This window comes from Agelaius phoeniceus, chromosome 5 (genome assembly GCF_051311805.1).
Source record: "Agelaius phoeniceus isolate bAgePho1 chromosome 5, bAgePho1.hap1, whole genome shotgun sequence".
Lineage (NCBI taxonomy): Eukaryota > Metazoa > Chordata > Aves > Passeriformes > Icteridae > Agelaius > Agelaius phoeniceus.
In genome coordinates, this window is record NC_135269.1 from 46,175,284 (window position 1) to 46,193,756 (window position 18,473).

The 18,473-nt window shown below is 34.5% G+C and overlaps 1 protein-coding gene across 1 annotated transcript in view; it reads right to left on the minus strand.

Moving 5' to 3' along the window:
* Positions 1-2,863: 2,863 nt before the first annotated feature.
* The window catches only part of LOC143694149 (uncharacterized), a 125,755-nt gene continuing 110,145 nt past the window's right edge, over positions 2,864-18,473 (minus strand). Inside the window, exons 9-10 of the mRNA XM_077178939.1 lie at positions 8,075-8,142; positions 2,864-6,734 (exon numbers count right to left, since the gene is read on the minus strand). Of these exons, the coding sequence (XP_077035054.1) occupies positions 6,727-6,734; positions 8,075-8,142 (76 nt within the window). The 3' untranslated portion in view covers positions 2,864-6,726. The remainder of the gene's footprint in view (positions 6,735-8,074; positions 8,143-18,473) is intronic.

The following is an 18,473-nucleotide window of genomic DNA, read 5'->3' on the forward strand; positions in this document are numbered from 1 at the left end:
AGGTTATGTTGGATGGGACTCTAAACAACCAGGTCTAGTTGAAGGTGTCCTCACTTATTGTGGGTGGGTTTTGCTGCAAAACAAAAATGGGAGCTGAAAAATCTCCCTTATTTTTTAGTGCTTTTGATCCCTCTTCATTCTACCTTTTTTATAGTATCATTGATTTAAGTGTGTAACAGCGGCTAGCATAACATCAATTATCTTAGAAGAAATGATGAGCAGGTTTTTAATCCTCTGGTTTGCCTTTTTCCTTCATGGTTACAAAGAAAACGCCCATGTTTCTGCATCTCTAGATCAGCATTGTTAAAAAAAAAAAACAGAGAAAAAAGTTATTTATTTGTGCCTGGAAAAGATTAAAGTGTTGAAATATTTTAAGAAAACACTTGAATACAGAACTGTGACCCCGCATTAAGTCTCATACAAGATAATTGTGGAGAGTGAATATTTCTCTGACTACATGGACTGACAATTTAAAGATTTTTTTTTATGTGCTATTTCCCTTCCTTTTTCTCAAAAAACAAGTTTTGATGAAGAGCAGATGTAGATCTGCAACAGAAAGGAAGGGACAAATTACATGTCAGTCATAAATGGAAAGGATACCAAGCCCATCAATTTTATACAGTTATGTATATAAAGATAGCTGAAGATGTGTGCTGTAGTATGGAAAATTATCCATATCTCAGGTTCTATAATAATAAAGAAATTAAAGTCAGCAAGTTTTTCTTGACAGTTTCTGTGGTACCAAATGATTGTCTAAAATTTTTAGATTAAGAAGGAAAAACCTAGATATTTTTCTGAATTTCTCTAGGGAGAAAAAAGGCAGGACTAAGTTATCATCTCCGTTTTCTGAAAAAAAATGAAAAAAATCAAAAGGAAAACCAGAATCTCAAATTAAAATTAGCAGTGTAATTTTAAAGAAATTAAAGAAAGTGTGATAATATGGTTGAAGCAAACATAGGGATTCCAAGAAAAGTGAGGATAAAAATTCGATTCCTCCATGAAAAAAATGTAGCTAGGCAAAATTAGGTTTTCCTCAGAGAGTTCTGGCTTCAGGTTCCATTAAACTGGTCTCCAGTGAGAGGTAACCTTTTGATTCTATGATCCCTCCTGTTCACAAGCTTAAGAGTTAAAGTAGAACTGATGACCAAAGAGATGAATGCCCTTAATAACTACATCTGAGTATTCATTTGCAATCATTCTGATTAACCAAGATACAAATGGAAGGGTTTCTTTCAATGACTGTGAATGAGAGTTTCCATGAAAAGACATGAGACTTCTCAAATTTTCTTTTATTGTTGTAATGGATCCAGCCAATGTGAAAGCTTCAACTTTATTGTCAGTCAAAATGCAAGCCAATATATTTCCTAATCCATGAAAAATAGGCCTTTGAAGATCCGTATGAAACTCTGTGGAGAGATGAGACAACTTCAGGCAGCAAGGCAATTAAATACAAGCAGTATTTTTATAATAGTACTGTGCTGTTTACAGAGACTGAAAACTAATGTTCAGTAGCTACTATTTTTCTGGTTAAGTTGCAGTTTCTATCTTTTTTTCTAACATAAAAAGCAGAGATGAGGTTCACTAGTAGGGCAGCACGGAAATGTCTTTGAAGTGGTTTAATCTCCACCTCCTCGTGACCTCTGTTTTTATGGCAGAATAGGCCACAGTAGGGCCATGTAATTCCATTAGCCATCCTTTCTAATCTGAATAAAATAAAATTATCAAAAGGGGTGGAAATATCACAGTTATGTAACATTGTTGTCAGAGATATATATCACATATATTATCAGAGCACAAAAATAAACCCAAAACCAATCACAGAATATTCTGAGCTGGAAGGGGCCTCCGAGGATTGTCAAGCCCAGCTCTGAGCTGTAAGGCCCATACAGGGATTGAGCTCACAGCCTTGGTGTTACAAGCACACTGCTCTGCCCAACTGATCCAAGGCAGTTTATATGATGAATGCAGCTCAATGACTAAACAGGAGTGTTTTTCTGGCTGTCAGTAGGGAAAAAGATGTTGTTTTGCCAAAGACTTACACATCTGTTTGTACTGGTTGAGTTAACTGCCAAAATAAGAGAAAGGTCAAAGAGTCCAAGAAAAATCTAGTTTTTTTATTCATTTGCTGTTAAACTGCCATGCAGTCAGATGTACTGACTTGCATGACTACATAGGTCCAAAACAAAGCCTGTGGTCAGTTCCTCTTCACATAAACAGGTAAACAGTTCTGTTTTATGAGGTACTTTGTTCTTATCACCCATGTGTCCATGAAGTACAAACCAGACCTTTGTGAATAATCTCTGTTAAATATTAAGATGATTAGAAAGGCATGTTATATATATTAAGGTGTGCTAAATTAGTTCAAACTTACTAAAATTAATGATGTTTTCTGGAACTCACCATTGTACCATGCACATATTTGAGATTTTTACTGAGTGGCAGATTTTGAATTGTGTCTACATTATTTTTGGGTCTATCAGTATATCTTTGTCTGTACATAAAGCTGATATGCACTTTTAATAGTTCATTCTTCTTGTTACCTAATTGTTATCTAATGCCATAGTGATTGCTGTGTTTGGATCACCTCTGTATTTTTTTTCATTGACAAACAAATCTAAAGATGCAACTTTTGTTCATTCTTCACATTTGATATTGTGGCAGCTTCAGTCTCTGTTAAGTGGCTCTGTCAGTTTTTCAGGCAGATAAAATAAGAACCTGATGGGATAAATAAAGCCATACATTTCAGCTAGAGCTACTCTCTGATCAGGGAATACACTGTGAAAATGCTTGAAAAATCTCCATCTTCTGAAGAAGAAATCAAATGCAGCCTTCAAAGCTGATGGGATAAAAAAGCCAGAATCAGGAAAACAACCGGCAGAAGATGGAATTTATGAAAATTTAACAAGTATCTTTATTTCAAATGATAATGAGCATGGAGAATAAAGTTTGGACTCATAATAATATTCCTAGCAGCCTTGGAGCAGTTCTTCATAAATACAAACATTTTCATGGTTTCTGAGAATCTTCACAAAATTGCAAAAGATTTATTTTTAAAACAGTTACACAGCCCAGAAGCAGGACACATACACACATGCGCATGCATTTTCTTTTGACTTTAGTGGTTCTACACAGCGGAGAATACGGAATAGTTCTGTAGAGTGTGAGTCAGTTTGCATTTCAGAGTACAAACTCCGACACACAGACAACTGTCATTCTTCCTTTCTTGTTTTTGCTGTGTAGAGAAAGTTACAAGTCATGCATTCATAGAGGGATTAAATGGTGTTGTCAGTTGCTCATATTTACCTGGTAAAAAAATATCTTACACCAGACAGAATAGTTACGTGGCAATACAAAGAAGTGCAAGTGTCTCTACTGCCTGAAGTTTTATCCTAATGTTGTCCTAAATACAAGCTCACAAGCATTAACTGAACCAGTAGAAGGGGCCTTAGCATGACCAACTGATACTTTAACAGACAGGAGATTGAGTGATATTGTTGAACTTTCAACTGTAAAGAGAAATATGTATTTCCCTAGATTAATTAATTAACATATGTCATATTTTGAAAAGTTAACCAAAAGATTACCTTCTATTATTTGTGTCTTGCTAGTGGTCTACTATATCTGCAATTTTATTAATGCAGTTATATTGAGTGTACATCAATAATCCATACATACAGTAGTGGCTTGCTCCTTAAATTATCTATGATGCTGGTGTATTTTGCCTCTCCTGTTTTCTAGGCTTTAGCTTACATCCAATTACACACACTTTTCCACAGCCAGGGCTCCCCCATCTGTTCTGCCTCTCACAAACATATAGATACAAACATATAGACACAGGTATTTCAGATATGTGTTCTGAAATGGTCCTAGAAATGTGGGTCAGACAGTCCTGTGCCTGTGATACCTTTAAAAGATTCAAAATCGGACTTAGAGATATGAGTCAGCCATTAACTCTCTTGGATTTTTATAGGCACTGCAATACAAAGGGCAGTTAAATACAGAGTACTGTTTCTGAAGTCTATTACAGATTAGCATTTTACTCTTTTTCTTATGCATTGCGAGCTTAGGCTTTGAATTCTTCTAGTAGATGATCTGCAAGAGGTCAGCTTGTCTACCAAGAGAAGTGACAGCTTCCTCAGATTCTGGAGGTATATAAGGATGTTTCATTTCCTCTTAAATCCTACTTTTGGCCTTTGGAAAGATAGTTGCATTTTCCTAGTGTAAGTCTCAAATTTTCAAAATTTCTATTTGGTTGCTAATAAAAATAAAGCTAAAAGGTTAGGAAAGCTGTCAATTCCTGACATTTTTTTTAATAACCTGGATTACATTGCATATTGCTACTCAATTATCTGAGGAATCTGTATTGGTCTTACAGGGAAAATTACATTTATGACTTCACAGGGACTGTTGCTGAGTACTGAGAAATTGAATAGCAATATATCTACTCTAATAGATATGCAGGTGAAAACATTGCCTAAGCTGTTTCTCTTTAATATCTTGATTTCTTACTCTTCATGGCTGTTCCCTCAGGGTACCACTTTGGTAAACAGAAAAAAGTGTACAATGTGCATAATATAGGGAAGATTAAAAAAGGAAATGTACCCATCAACTCTTCCAAAAGTCCTTAGGAAAGTAGATGGCCACCATAACCTTATCTATACTCATTTTCTTTCAAGCCATTATTTTCTGTCTTTGCAGAACTAGACTTCGTAATTGATAGAACCATCTCTGTAGAGATGCAACTTTAACGTTTAGACAAACTGCTGATGTTCTCAATTCAGTAAAACCTACAATCTTGATTGTATATCTGATGTAACCATAGAGCAAGAGAAGAAACATCACCAGGGCAAAAAATTTCACAGACAAGAGAGATGAGCTCTATGTTCAATTCAACTGAAAAGCCATTTTAAGGAACTCAGAAAAAAAACGGAAAAAAAAACCCCAACAACACTAAGTAAAATGATCACAGGATATTTTTAATCTATATTTAATGTAATCATACTTGTGATCACTTGACATTCATGATCCTAATAGGCATAGGAATATTCTTCCAACTATTTTTATTGAAGTCTTCCTGAAGTAGTTGCATTAGTAGTAGAAGTAGTAGAGTAGTAGTCTTCCCCAAGTCAGCTGCAGGATGACTTAATGAAGTGATGAGAAAGTCATGAAACAATTAATCTGAAAGGCAGGATCCAGGAAACCCAAGCCTTTGGTTTGGTAGCTCTAGTTTGGCTGACATATAATAACTAATCAATAACCTTCTACAAGGATAAAAAAAATAAGTGTTTTCAACATTAAATTGTAATTAGCAAGATTTCCAAGTGGAGATACCACTAGAATAAATGTGCAATACCTTTTTAAAAAAGGAATCTTGGTTTATTTTCATATACCAAGCAAATTTTATGCATATAGATCACATTTCTGTACCACTTTGCTCCTAGAAATTTGAAAGTTTCCTTTACACATGGAAATTTTTGTAGTAGCAGGTTATTGTAATTGCTGACTTTGGCTGTAGCATAGAAAGTGATGAAATACAGGCCTAGGTGGGAGTACGAAGATACCAAGTATGTGTATTCACAAATGGAATCAGGCAGGAAAGCAAATAATCCTTTCATTAATCTCCTACATGTTCAATTATTGTTGTATACCTTTTATGTTTGTAAACATTAAATTTACATGACCTTCAAAATAAAGCACACTTCCTGCTTCAATAAAGCTATATTTTAATTTTCAAGTTTGACAGGTGTCCTAGGACAGGCAGTGTCTAAGTCTGGAATTGTCATCTTTTAGGCCTGCCATCAAGTTCACAAAACAGCTATGCTGGAACAAGACATCTGAGCTCTGGTTTTCAGTGATAATAAATACATTCTTAAATACACAGAGTTTGTTATAGGCTGTACAGAAAGTTCCATGGTTTGCTTCTCTAAAGAAATTTTTCAATAAACTAAAACTTTAAACAAATATTAATCTCTGGAACCTGTGAAATTCAAATATTAAGAATATGACTTAATCTTAAAATAAGTTCTCTATTTACCCATTCCTTATCTCTGTAGCCAGAAGACCTCTATATCACAATTTACCAATGAACATATTCATACAAGGAATGGCATGGTTTAAGTAGTTCTGAAACTCAAAGAGTAACCCATATTCTCCATTAGTTGAAAAAACTCTTTAAACTGGATTTTTATGTACTACTCACCAAAATTACTGTAAGAAAAGCTTTATAATTTTGAATTTGTCAATTAGTTTATAGAAAATACTGACTTTAAACAGGAGAAAATGTGACCTTCAAAAAGCTGAAAAATATAGATGCAACATGAATTTTTTAGATATCTGTGTTTTGAAAAATAATACATTTATAGTTTTACAAATAATGATATATACTTACAGAAAAACCTGAGATGTACAAACTGAAGATTTCTAAAACAATGTCTCGTTCTCTACTTTTCAGGATTTTGAGATTTGATGTAAATTATGAATATGTATAAATTCCTTTTTACCTTTAGCCATTCATAAAAAAGTAATGAATTAATTTCCAGCTTTGATTAAACAATAGTGTGCTAAACAGATATATTGTTCTAAGCAGTAATTATTATGTAAACAAAGAAATGTCACCTCTCAACTAGCTACAATAGTTATTTATTTGCATTGCCATTGTTTTAATTAAAATTAATATTCTGCATGTAACCACAGGCATTTGCACAACCAGCATAACTTCTGTTTATATCAAAGACCTGTGTAAATAAAAGAAATCTGAAAGTCTTTTGAGGGGAAAAAACCTCAAAACCTACTTAAATATAGCTCAAAGGTTATTTTGTGGTATCTTCAGAGCTTCACGGCTGTGCTATCTTCCTGAGTTTATTAATATTATTATATTAATTGATGCCCTTGGAAACTGAAGTATCTAATGGCTGTGGTGTGGACAACTGGAACCATGAGGCCTAATTTTTATACTATATCCCATAAAACTTCAGTGACCTTAGTGCCACATCACCTCATGTCCCTGTGCATTTATTCACACATTAATGATCAGAGCAAAATGGGAATAAAATATCTCATAAGGGTATATTGAAACTTAATTTATCAGCATCCATAAAACAATTTGGGTCCTGAAGATGACAGCTTAAACATTAAATGTGTAAATAGTTACTATTTTTGTAACCACTACCAAGGACTGATTTCCCACTTTCTCTTCAATTGCATCTGTACTTCGCAAAATAGAAGACCATCAGTGGTTTGCTGATGGTCCAGGGAGAAAATGTAAAAGTCTTTTCCAGTTGCTCTGGTTTCTGGTTTATCAGGTCTATTTTTGCTAGGGCCAAATTGCTGCATCACCTGTAACAGTGACATTACATAAGAGAGGTTGGTTTGCAAAAGCCCCTGTGCACCCACTGTGCACCTTGCTAGAGTGCTCCCACTGTGGATCCCACTGTGGATCCCACTGTGGATCCCACTGTGGATCACACTGTGGATCCCACTGTGGATCACACTGTGGATCACAGTGGCACTGGAGCTGGGATTTGGACTGTGCATGTTCAAGGATTCCTTTACTTGGGCTTGTTAGAGCCTGGCAAGAAGCGTCAGTTGAATAGAAACAAAACAGATAACATTCAATTCAGCTGAAAATTTTGGGTCCTATTTCTAGTATATAGACTAGCCTTAGATATCTTATCTTCATCCCTTTCCTGCTGGTGCAGCAGTGATTGAGTAGCTGCAGTCACAGCAATGGCAGTGCAGTGTCTCTGAGCAGCAAGCACCCAAAGGCCACTGGTCACACTGGTATTAATGGTCCTCTATTTTGCGAAGTCATGCAAAACCAACAGTATATTCATGATTTTGAACTCATGAAAATCAAGACTAGGGTAATATTTAAGAACTCTTTCCTCAGGCAAGTTCAACTCTGTGCTTACATGCGCTTCATTTGGAACAACATGTCCTTCATCTATTTTGAAATTTTATAGCTACATTCAAGAACTGCAATTTATTGAAAAAGTGTGGCGATCCATAAATTGAATCCATTGAATTTTACAATGATAGAATGTTTGTCTTGAGACACAGCAAAGAGAGTACTTACCAACTTCTAGCCTGTAACCAGTTTTCTTTCTTTCTCTGTGAGTGCTTTTGACAGGTAAAATATTGAGCCTGTAGTGATAAAATTTTGTCAATAAATGCATAATGTTTTACACAGGGAAAACTTGTTTTTCTGTCTCTACCCATTGTATAAAGAACATTCTTGTTTAAAAAGCCATAACTCAGTATGTTTGAATAAAAAAACAGAGAAAAATTATTTTATTGGATTCATACATTGACATGCTGTATTTCTTAGTTATTTAAAGCTTGGTAACAAGATAGGAGATTCAATAACACAAAGGCAAGCCTTGACAAGTCAAACAAATTCATTCCACACTGCCAACATTTCAGAGCTCAGAAATGCCCACAGGGGCTCCTTTGTCTCCCATTTATTCAAGGACTCCCATATTTCTATATCATGCAGTAAATACTGTGGTAAATGAAAAACCCTGAAGGTCAGAAAGAACTGAGTTCCAGGTCTAAGCCTTACTAATGCAGCCATGTAGATCAGACTAATTTTTTTTATTCTGGAAACGCTATAGACAAGTCTGTCAGCATTTCACCGGAAAAAAAATGACAACATACTTTTACTGTGCTATGTTCCCTGTATCATTAGGTATACGCTAGGACAGCTTTTTTTAAAAATATATATTATTTTGTTAAATATATTCTGTCATTATATTCAGAGCTTTCTTCTTCTAGACAAATATCCAATAATGTCACAAATATCTTTAAGGGAGCATGATGTCAGGATTTACTTGATTTCTATTTTCTTATCTGATATTCTATGTCATTGGCAAGACTATCACTATCCCAGTTTGTTTCCACTATTGAAGTGCTCAGGCCTGAACCTTGCCAGCTGAGTTCTTATCTGATTTTCAAGGCTTGAAGGTTTTTTTTGAATGTTAGTAATTTATCTCACTGGAGACAGGGCTTTCAAACTGTGAATCTTCCTATATGTTTGAGTCCTACAGAGGCAAGTTGTCTCCAGCTTGGCTGACTGTCAAACTGAGAAAATATTTAGTAAGTTTGAGACAAAACTGCCCTTTCTCAGGATGTAAACTGATTTCCCATGATTCTCAGAGCTATTTGATCTTGTCATGTAACTGTTTTGCTCTTACAGTTTCTACAGTGTAATTACATAAAGGAATTAGGAAATATTTTTATGATTTTGAAGAGGAAGCTGCTTTTTCCTAAATTTTTTGGCCAATTCAAGAAAACATATTTAGCATTGTATTTTTTTTCACCACCTGTCACTTCAATTTCTACTTGAAGTGTACTGCTCTGTTGTAATGAGCTATTGCTTTATTTAATACATATATTTTTATTACTGTCTGGAAAATTAAGACAAAGATATATAGAAAAAATAATTTTAGGAGAAGCGCTAGAAAAATTAGTGCAGGTGGGGAAAAACTCACATAATGAAAATATTTGAATAGGAAAATTTCACAGACATATTTATCCCTGTATAGGAGTACCTGAGTGAAAATAAAAAAAACCAAAACATTGCCATGAAGTTGATTAATACTTTATTTCTCTCTTTCCTTGTTATCAAGAAAGCAGTAACAGTAATATTTTTACAATATTGTGTTTAGATCACTTCCTATAGGTCAAACTTTTTTTTTCATACATGATTTAATTTATTTGGAGGTTGTTTTGAACAAGAATGGGAGGTACAGACTTCTTTCTGGATCTGAATAAGAAAAACCCAACAAATGGCCAAATTAAATATTTGTCGTAAAAAGCTAGAGCAAAGAGTAAGACAGATAACAAGTAAATTTTACATCCCTTCAGATGAAAAGAACTCTGCTTTCATGCATCATCAGATAGGCCCTGGACAGACCTTCCCATGGTAGACCTGCATGGGGAGCAAAGTTCCTCCTTCCTGGTTATTTATCTATTACATGATTTTCTTACAATAAAACAAGTTTATCAATAATTTTTACTGACAAAGTTATACATAAGAACTTCCTGCTGCACTGTCACACAGACAAGGCCACAGAGGCAGCATAATGCAGCTTCCAAGTGGGTGATGGTTTTGGGCCCCACTGTTCAACTGAGCTTCCTGATCTTGTTCTGAGGCCAAGGATTTGTGCAGCACAAGGGAGCCTGAGGGCCAGGCTGGACACGGCACAACACTGTGAAATGTGCAGTTGTCAACCTGTCAGAATCACTACATCCCACACCCTTCATCAGCACACAGTTTACCTTTCCAAAGATATTATCAATGCAGGTTATATAAGTCACAGGGAATTTTCAAGCTCGAATGGACATGATTCAATAGATTATACCTGGCCTATTTAAATTCCCTTACTCCTTGAATCCAAGGTCGTCTACAAGGCTCCCAATAGTCTGGTACAGTCTAATCTTTGTCTATTGTATTATATATTGAAAAAAAATTATATAGGTTTTACTAAACTTTTATATGTTACAGGACAAAAGCCAAATTCTTGCTATAGAATTACTGTAAATAGACTGAATGCTATGACTAATAAGAGCTGATTTATGATTCTAAGGTCAGAGACAGTTGCTTGGCAACTTCTTACTAAATAACTTCTTTAAAATTAGTGAAAAAAATAAACCTGGAGAGCAATAATTAAAAATTATTCAACACCTTAAAAGGGATATCACAAGTTTACATTCAAACATAAATCTGAAATTAAAATATTTACAGCATTGACTTTTTTCCACCAAATTTTGTTCATGCTCTGTTATTTCATTTTACTTTGTTCTTCTTCTAGCCAGTCACTTCCAGTCCTAATGTAAATTAAAACTATCTCTGCTGAAGATAATGGAATAACAATCACTGTGTCTAGGAAAGACATCTGGATCCCTATTCCAGGCCCCAGAGCCTGTAAAATCAAAATGCTCAAAAAGCTAAAACGTGTGGGGGGAAAGTCACAGACAGTATTAGCAGTTATATTTCTTCTGAAATATTACTTCAAAGATATCCAGCAGTGTGTTAATTGTTTTCCTTGGCAAACCTGTAATTCCATCTTTTCTGTGTATTAAATATCAAAGCCATTCTGTTCTGAATCTTCAGTTATTTCTTGAACGAGATATATCCAATTGGCATATCTAGCATTTTTACTCAAAACCCCATAGATTTCTACATATAGGAAAGGAACTACTGGAATTAATGTAAGTGCTGCATATTTTAATTGAAATTCCAGCATTATAAAGCTATTAGTGATATCCTGACAGGAATTCTGAATGATGGGTTCTTGTTGAAGCTGGGTACTTTTCCTTCTAAAAGTAAGAAAAGCGTGTAAATGTAAGGAATGGAGAATATTCTTGAGAACTTGGTGAACAAAAGTCAACTGACATTTCAGTCCCTAAAATTTAAAAAAATATCTAAGGAATGACAGGTATGTGGAGCACATTGTGGGTTTTGCACTGTGATAGCTTCAATTTTCCAATATGTTAGCCTGTCTTTTAAGTGTTTGTATATGCTTCAATGATCCGCTAGTATCCTCCAATAAAATTATAAAATATATTGTGAAATTAATACAGGAAAAGGAAAAAGAAAAAAAAGGAAAATAGATAAGAAATTTAAATTAGCAGATTATGAAAAAGTAATGAATGATTGCTTTGGACAAATAAATATAAAGAAGATTACATCAACAAGAGACACATAGGAAGCAGTAGATGAAAAACATCAAGATATATGCAGAGGTTTCAGATACATTTGATTGATTTTTAGTCAATCAACTTTCTCCTCCCAAGTCTAGGGAAGGTTTGTGACACCAGAAGAGAAGCAAATGATGTCCAAAGACCACTGTAACTCTGTGACTTATTTTATGCCTATAAGCTAAATAGTGCTATGATAGTTTTTTTATCCTGAAGCCAACTGGCATAGTCTTGTGTAGGTTTATCCTATAAAATTCCCTTATTCCCCAGAAGAGGCTAGTCTTTTGAGGAATAGTCACTAGCTCAGGTTAAGTTCTGGATGATGCCTCAGTTTTGGGGGCTAAAATACTTAATCGACACAATAGCAAGATGGCCAGTAGAGCTGCAGACCTTGAATGTTTTGTGTAGATGTAGCTCTTATCTTTAATCAATAAATCTCCTGCCAAATACACTATTACTTGAAACTTATTTATTTACTATTACTTGAACCTTATTTATTTTGTGGCTGATTTTTATTTCAGACCAATTTCTTTAATTTCTTCCTTGCTATAATGCTCCTGAAAAGTTGCTTGGCAGCTGAAATTAGCCATTTGCAAGTATGAAATTTGGTGCCCTAAAATTCAGATTTATGACTTCAGTTTCTAGTTTTATTGACATATACTAAAAAAATGAATTAGAGGGAAAAAATGAAAAATAATGTGAACTATAACAATAGTTTTAACAAATCTGTAGTGAAAAAGGAATGGCAAAGGGCTAAATGACTTAAAAAAATATCAAGGTATTTAAATATGAGTAATGTTATAGCAAAAACAGAAGTTAAAATCCTTAATTTTACATACACACAACTTATTGTGTGCTTCTTTACTATCTATAATTCCCACACACATAGTTTCTCTGGAAATATTGGATTGTCTTAGATTTTTTGTTGTTGTTGTTTTTGAAGTCATCAAAAAATATATACTCAGACTTCATACATAAAGAGTTATCAATATCAGAAACAGATGCAGAACAAAAGGTTATACAGGTCCAGCACACAGCTTTCAGCAAGATTACTTTTACTCTTGGTGTGTTTTGATATTTATCTTCAGATATTGATCAGACTTTAACTGTAAAGACATCACTAAAATTGAAACTACCAATATGCTTAGTTTCTCATGTTGCTCAAGCTACTAATAATATAGAAAACCACAGTAATCCATAATTATCATTTTTATTGCTTTTATTATTGATATGTGTATATGAGTATGAAGCTATTTACAAAAAATAAATGCATTATTTAATTCCTTGTGTACTGGAACATTTGGGAACACATTCCTGAATTTTGTATGAGTTCTGTATTTTCCATACACAGGCTGGGATCCCAGGACCACCATAAAAATCATCTCCATGAGAAGCCCACTGAATGAACCTCTGATGGTTAAAAGTTCCAGCCAGGTTGATTTTGAGTAGCAGGATTTGACCTGATGTTGGCCAGGTAGGAAAACCATCAGATGCTGTTTTAGCAGCACATCTTTCTGAGCTTCATAATCTTGAAAGTGGTAAGGAAAACTAGAGCCAGGGCAAGAGGGTCCATCTTTCCTACCAAGATCTCAATATTAACACACAAACATATACATAGTATACTAAAAATATTCTGAAAATCATGGAACTTTCAAAATGAGACATTTCAAAAGAAGGAGGGAGAAGTTTTTAAAGGGGTATAAAAAATGAAGAATGTTCCAAACTTGTATAACAAAGGATCAAAGGAAAAGATTTTTAGAAAATAGAAATACTTTTACTGTCATGCAGGCTTAAAAATTCCATTTCCATTCTATCAGAAGAAAGTGAGCCTGGACTGAGATTTTGGAGCACAGTGGGTAAGCTATGCATTGTTTGTGCAATAGCTCCTGCAATTTGTATGTAAACTTGATCAGCCTATCTCCCTTACTTGTTCTGTACATGTTTCACAATTCTCTGGCAATTTCTCTAATGTGATCTCCTTTCTTCTCCTACCTCTTTCTCCTCTGCATTAATGCAGGCTACAGAATATTTGCATCTATTATAGGAATAATATTAAGACATCCATGGGCTTGGTTTAATCACTTAATAAGGGTCTTTCTAAGCCTTAAAAGGTAACTGAGAGACAAGGCTGTCATACAAATCTCAGTGCTGTCCATGCAGTCCTGCCTGCTGCCAGAACGGGTCCCACAAGCAAGTACTTTTTACCATTTCAGCTTTTCTTCACCAAGGCATTTAATATCTTGGAGTAATGGTAATTTCATTGTAGACCATTTACACATTCCATTCAAGCTCTACTATATAAATGAGATGAAAGCAAAATTTTAGCTATTAGGTGTTTTCAAGGTTATAATTGGAGTTATAATTTATGACAAGGTTATAAATTAGAGGTTTTCTTGTAATATTGTTATTGCACTAAAGGTACGTTTGATATTATGCTAAGGTTTTAATATGTTTTAAATCATATTAAATTTAATAATTTGTTCAAAAGAATGAAGGAAACAAAAAATGGGGGTTTATAATGGAAATTTAAAAAGGCCATTTATCAACACCTTAGTGCTAAATTCAAATAACTTGAAATAATTTTACAGTGTATTGAAATATTTATTTAATGAATATTTAAATTCAAGAAAAAAAAATTAATTTCCTTCAGAACAGGGCTTTTTTGCAGTCACAAAGAATTGCATTGTCCTTATCTAGAAGCCCATTTCCTCAGTGGCCAACTTGAATATTATACCCAGTAAATGTTAACCTTTGATGGATCACACATCCTTAAAAAGTCACTTTTTTCCTTCATATCCTTTTTTCCTACAGATTCAAATGTACATAAATATAAAATTTTGAATAAACTATTTTTATTTGTGTTTTTTTTAATGAATACATATTATTCACTTTCTATTGAAGTTGAATTAAAACATTGAGTTGAATTAAACATTGAATTAAAACATTAAAACAACAAAACACATTAGGAGGCATGTGGTTTTCCTTCTATAACAAAATTCCAAAGGTTTTTGAAGCTAAAAGCACAGCTTTGATGTAAGAATAGGAAAAAGGAGAAACCCAACACTTTCTCAATAATCATGTTTTACCTAAGAATTCCAGCATGGAGGAAATGAGACAATATGCTTTATTTCTGAGTTCTGTAAATAATAAAATTAAATATTTAGAATATCTATTAATTATTGGTCTAGGATGAGCTGCGAAATTTGCATGCATTTATCTGAGAAACATGTGAAATGTAATTTTCATCTTAAACAGCTGAAGAAGTTGATTGTATGCCACCCTTAACATGGAGGAAAAAAATCAAAAGACCAACACCACACATAGTATTTTTCCCAGTTTTAGCTTTGTAGCTCTAAAAATGATTCACATAGTAAAGCTGTTGTCATTTTTTGATGCTAATATTCACTGTGTTATCAATCTTGCTTCTCAAATATCTGTGTGCTCAGTTAGTGGTAAAAATTCCCTCAATTTTTTGAGATGTGATATCTATTCAAATTTGGATGAACTCACATTAACATTACTATTATTCTATGACAAGCACGGTTTTTCTGTGCAAGGAAAAACCTTTCTCCCAATTCCCTATTTAGTGATTAAGATTTGCTATTAATATGGCTAAAACCAGAGTTTGACATTATATATTTATGACCCTGAATATGAGAAATTCACACAATGGGATTGCTCCTTATCCTTTGCTCTCTGCCTCTGAACAAGCAGACTCATAATGGTTGTTCTTTGGGACATTTTATCTCTACAAGGTGCCCTAAAAATATTGCTCTTCAACATTCACCCTTGCATTCTTATACTGTTATCTGGACTGATTCATTGAGATGTGAATGAAACTAGTGATGCACTGGGTCAAATAAAGGAGAAAAGTGGCATTTTTCATTATGGACCAACAATAGCCACTTCTGGGGCTGGGATCAGAAGAGTGTGATCTATTGCTTTCTTTCTGGAGTCTGTAAAACTTAAAAGATGCCACATATTGCTCACAGTGCTCCTCATTTGAGGTAGTGGGAATTATCTCAGTGCAAAAGCTGTCATAAAGTCTTTAAGTTACACTGGTCAAAATTTTACAAGTTTCAGGCCTGAGAGAATATAGATCAGCACTTGTGATAACCCTCCCCTGTAGAAATTAATCAATTAGGTAGGAGTGGGGTTAGTTTTAGAAATCTCATTTGCTTCCTTGTTGTTTCTGTCAAGACCTCCTTCTTCTGGAGGGGCTGTAAGTAATACAGTATAGTTTACAGAAAAATATCACTTTGAAACTTATTCAGCAATAATCCTCCCATCAGGAGCCTTATTTCAGAGACCTGGATTGCACTTTCAGACTGCTTCTTGCATAGCAGATGAAGATCTTTAAAAGTTATTAGGGACTCAGTTCTTTTTCATGATGTGCTGTGAATTCCTGAAAATTCACTGCCTTGCTGTGTTAGGCTCACATGGAACATATGAAACTACAGAATTGCAATTATCCTTTTGTAGTTTTAGGTTCAGGGGTTTTTTATTTGTTTATTTTCGTTTGGGTTTTGTTGACATTTTTTTGTCTTGGGATTTTGCTTGTTTGTTTGATTTAGTTTGGTTTGTGTTATTTGGATAGCAATACACATATATGCAGATCTGTGACAAAAACCACAGCACAGCTCTTAGATGCTGCTGGGGAAAAACACAATGCATTTTGGAAATTGTTTATTGCTTGTACTGTAAAAAAATATTGCTTTTGGAATAAAAAGTGAGGGACTCAGGAATTCTTAACTTCTATTTCTTATTCCACTGTCATATATATTGTCAATATACATTGTCATATATATAATTTTCTTTCATGTAAATAACAAAATTAGTGCAGTGAAACACTGTATTCTGAGAAATAATAGGCACAAGTTTAATGAGCTGACTGCCAGAGGGCTACATTATCGTGGTCTTCAAAAAAGAAAAGATACAATAATTACAGTGAAGAAGCCCTGGATAGCTAATAAAAGACTTGACTTGATAATTACTGTTCCTGTATCTGTGTTAGAAAAAGACTGTCCTTTCTCTGCAGCTTTTAGGTATAATGATATTGTGACATGATGTGTCATTTCTATGATATTTTCCTACTCTAAAAGGTACACTGGAGACAGTTTAATTGCAAGTGTCACAAAACACACATTTTGGGCAACATGAAGGAGGCACTGAAGGCTGTTTATTCATGTTTTTACACTGAATGGTAAACAGCTCTCTTGGTTACATCATTGTTTCATTGCAGGGGATAATGTCTTTTTGGGAACTCAGTAAGACCAGCTGGGCTTCTCCTCCACAGAATATTTTATGGAGCTATGGTACAGTGGATGCAAGTTTCACACTTGAAGAAAGTTTCACCACATAGTCAAAGTGGCATAGGATTAACATGCAATGTACATTTATCCCAGGAGTGATGCAGATTAATCTGACATTGGCCTTCTAAGACAATTATCAAAATAAACAAAAAAAGAAGCATTTAACACAGAGTCTCTGAATAGACGTAGTCATTTTCTTTAAGAGAGTTCTCTATAGAGTGATGAAGGAGATGATATCCATGTTTTAGGAGAATAGAGGTAGGAGGATATCTGAGCCAAACTCACAAATGGGATTATCTCAAATCTTGCCTTTTTTATCCCTACAGTCACTTCCCTTACCTAAAACCTGTGTGAGACGGTTTCACAACCTACAGTTTATTCTCTGACTGATGCTAAACTAACTCTTGTGGGTGAGGACATCAGTGAAGGGTGGTAAGCACCTTTTGCATGATAAATTTTTGTTCGTAGAGCTGGCACAGGAGGTAGGTTCTGCTCAAGAGGTCATTTATGCCACCTACATTAATATCTATGTAATGTAGTCAGGAACAGTAGGCTCCTGAGCCTTTGACTCCTCCTCTTCCAGCTATCTCACTGTACTTTGCTTGTTTGTTTTTGTAGGGGTTTTGTTTGCTTGTTAATTTCTTTTTTTTTCCTCCTCTTCCCTCTCCTTGGGACATCAGAAGGCAGCACGCCTTGGAATTCAAAATAGCAAGGTGGAAGGCACTAAACATAGTGAAATATTCTAATGCTATACATGAAACTAGGAGGGAAGCAGCTGGGACTTGGAATACTCTTACTCCAAACTGTTGTAACACCTAGTTTCTACTGAAGGTTAGTTCTACCCAATTTTCATTACTGCTATCTTTGTATGAAGGAACATACAGTGTTGTGATTGCATATGATATGAATTTCAGTGTATAAAATATCATTTCAGTCATTCCAGAAAACAGATACTCTCTTCTTGGTAAGAAAAGAGAACTTTGCTCATCATAGGTAAATGGTTTCTTTGCCATTCAGTCAAGTACTGAGTTGGTTTCAATTCTATCCAGTGAGTGATTTCCTGCACCCAGGTGGATGTTGGTTCTAGCTGAGCCTGCCCAGCAGCCAGGGCTGTGCCAAAGACAGCAGTGCATATTGAATGGAATGCACAGAATCATTTCTCAGGTGAGCAAGTAGCAGAAAGCTGCTAAGAGAGTATTTTGCCATGGCAGAATTTGAGAGAAGGGCAGGTAAGGAATGACCTCTTTATGGAGAAATAGGTAAAGAATGGCTTTGGTCAAGAAATAACTTGATTACCTTCAATTCAAGTGAGAGTAGGTGCAGCTATAAGGTGCATAATTATTTATTTATTTTAAATCTCTGTTTCTTTAACTTCTAATTTGAGAATAAAAGGATCATTTTGATTTTATGGTGGAGTTTTTCTTGGAACAAAAAATTATTTCAAATTGTCTTCGTTTCCTT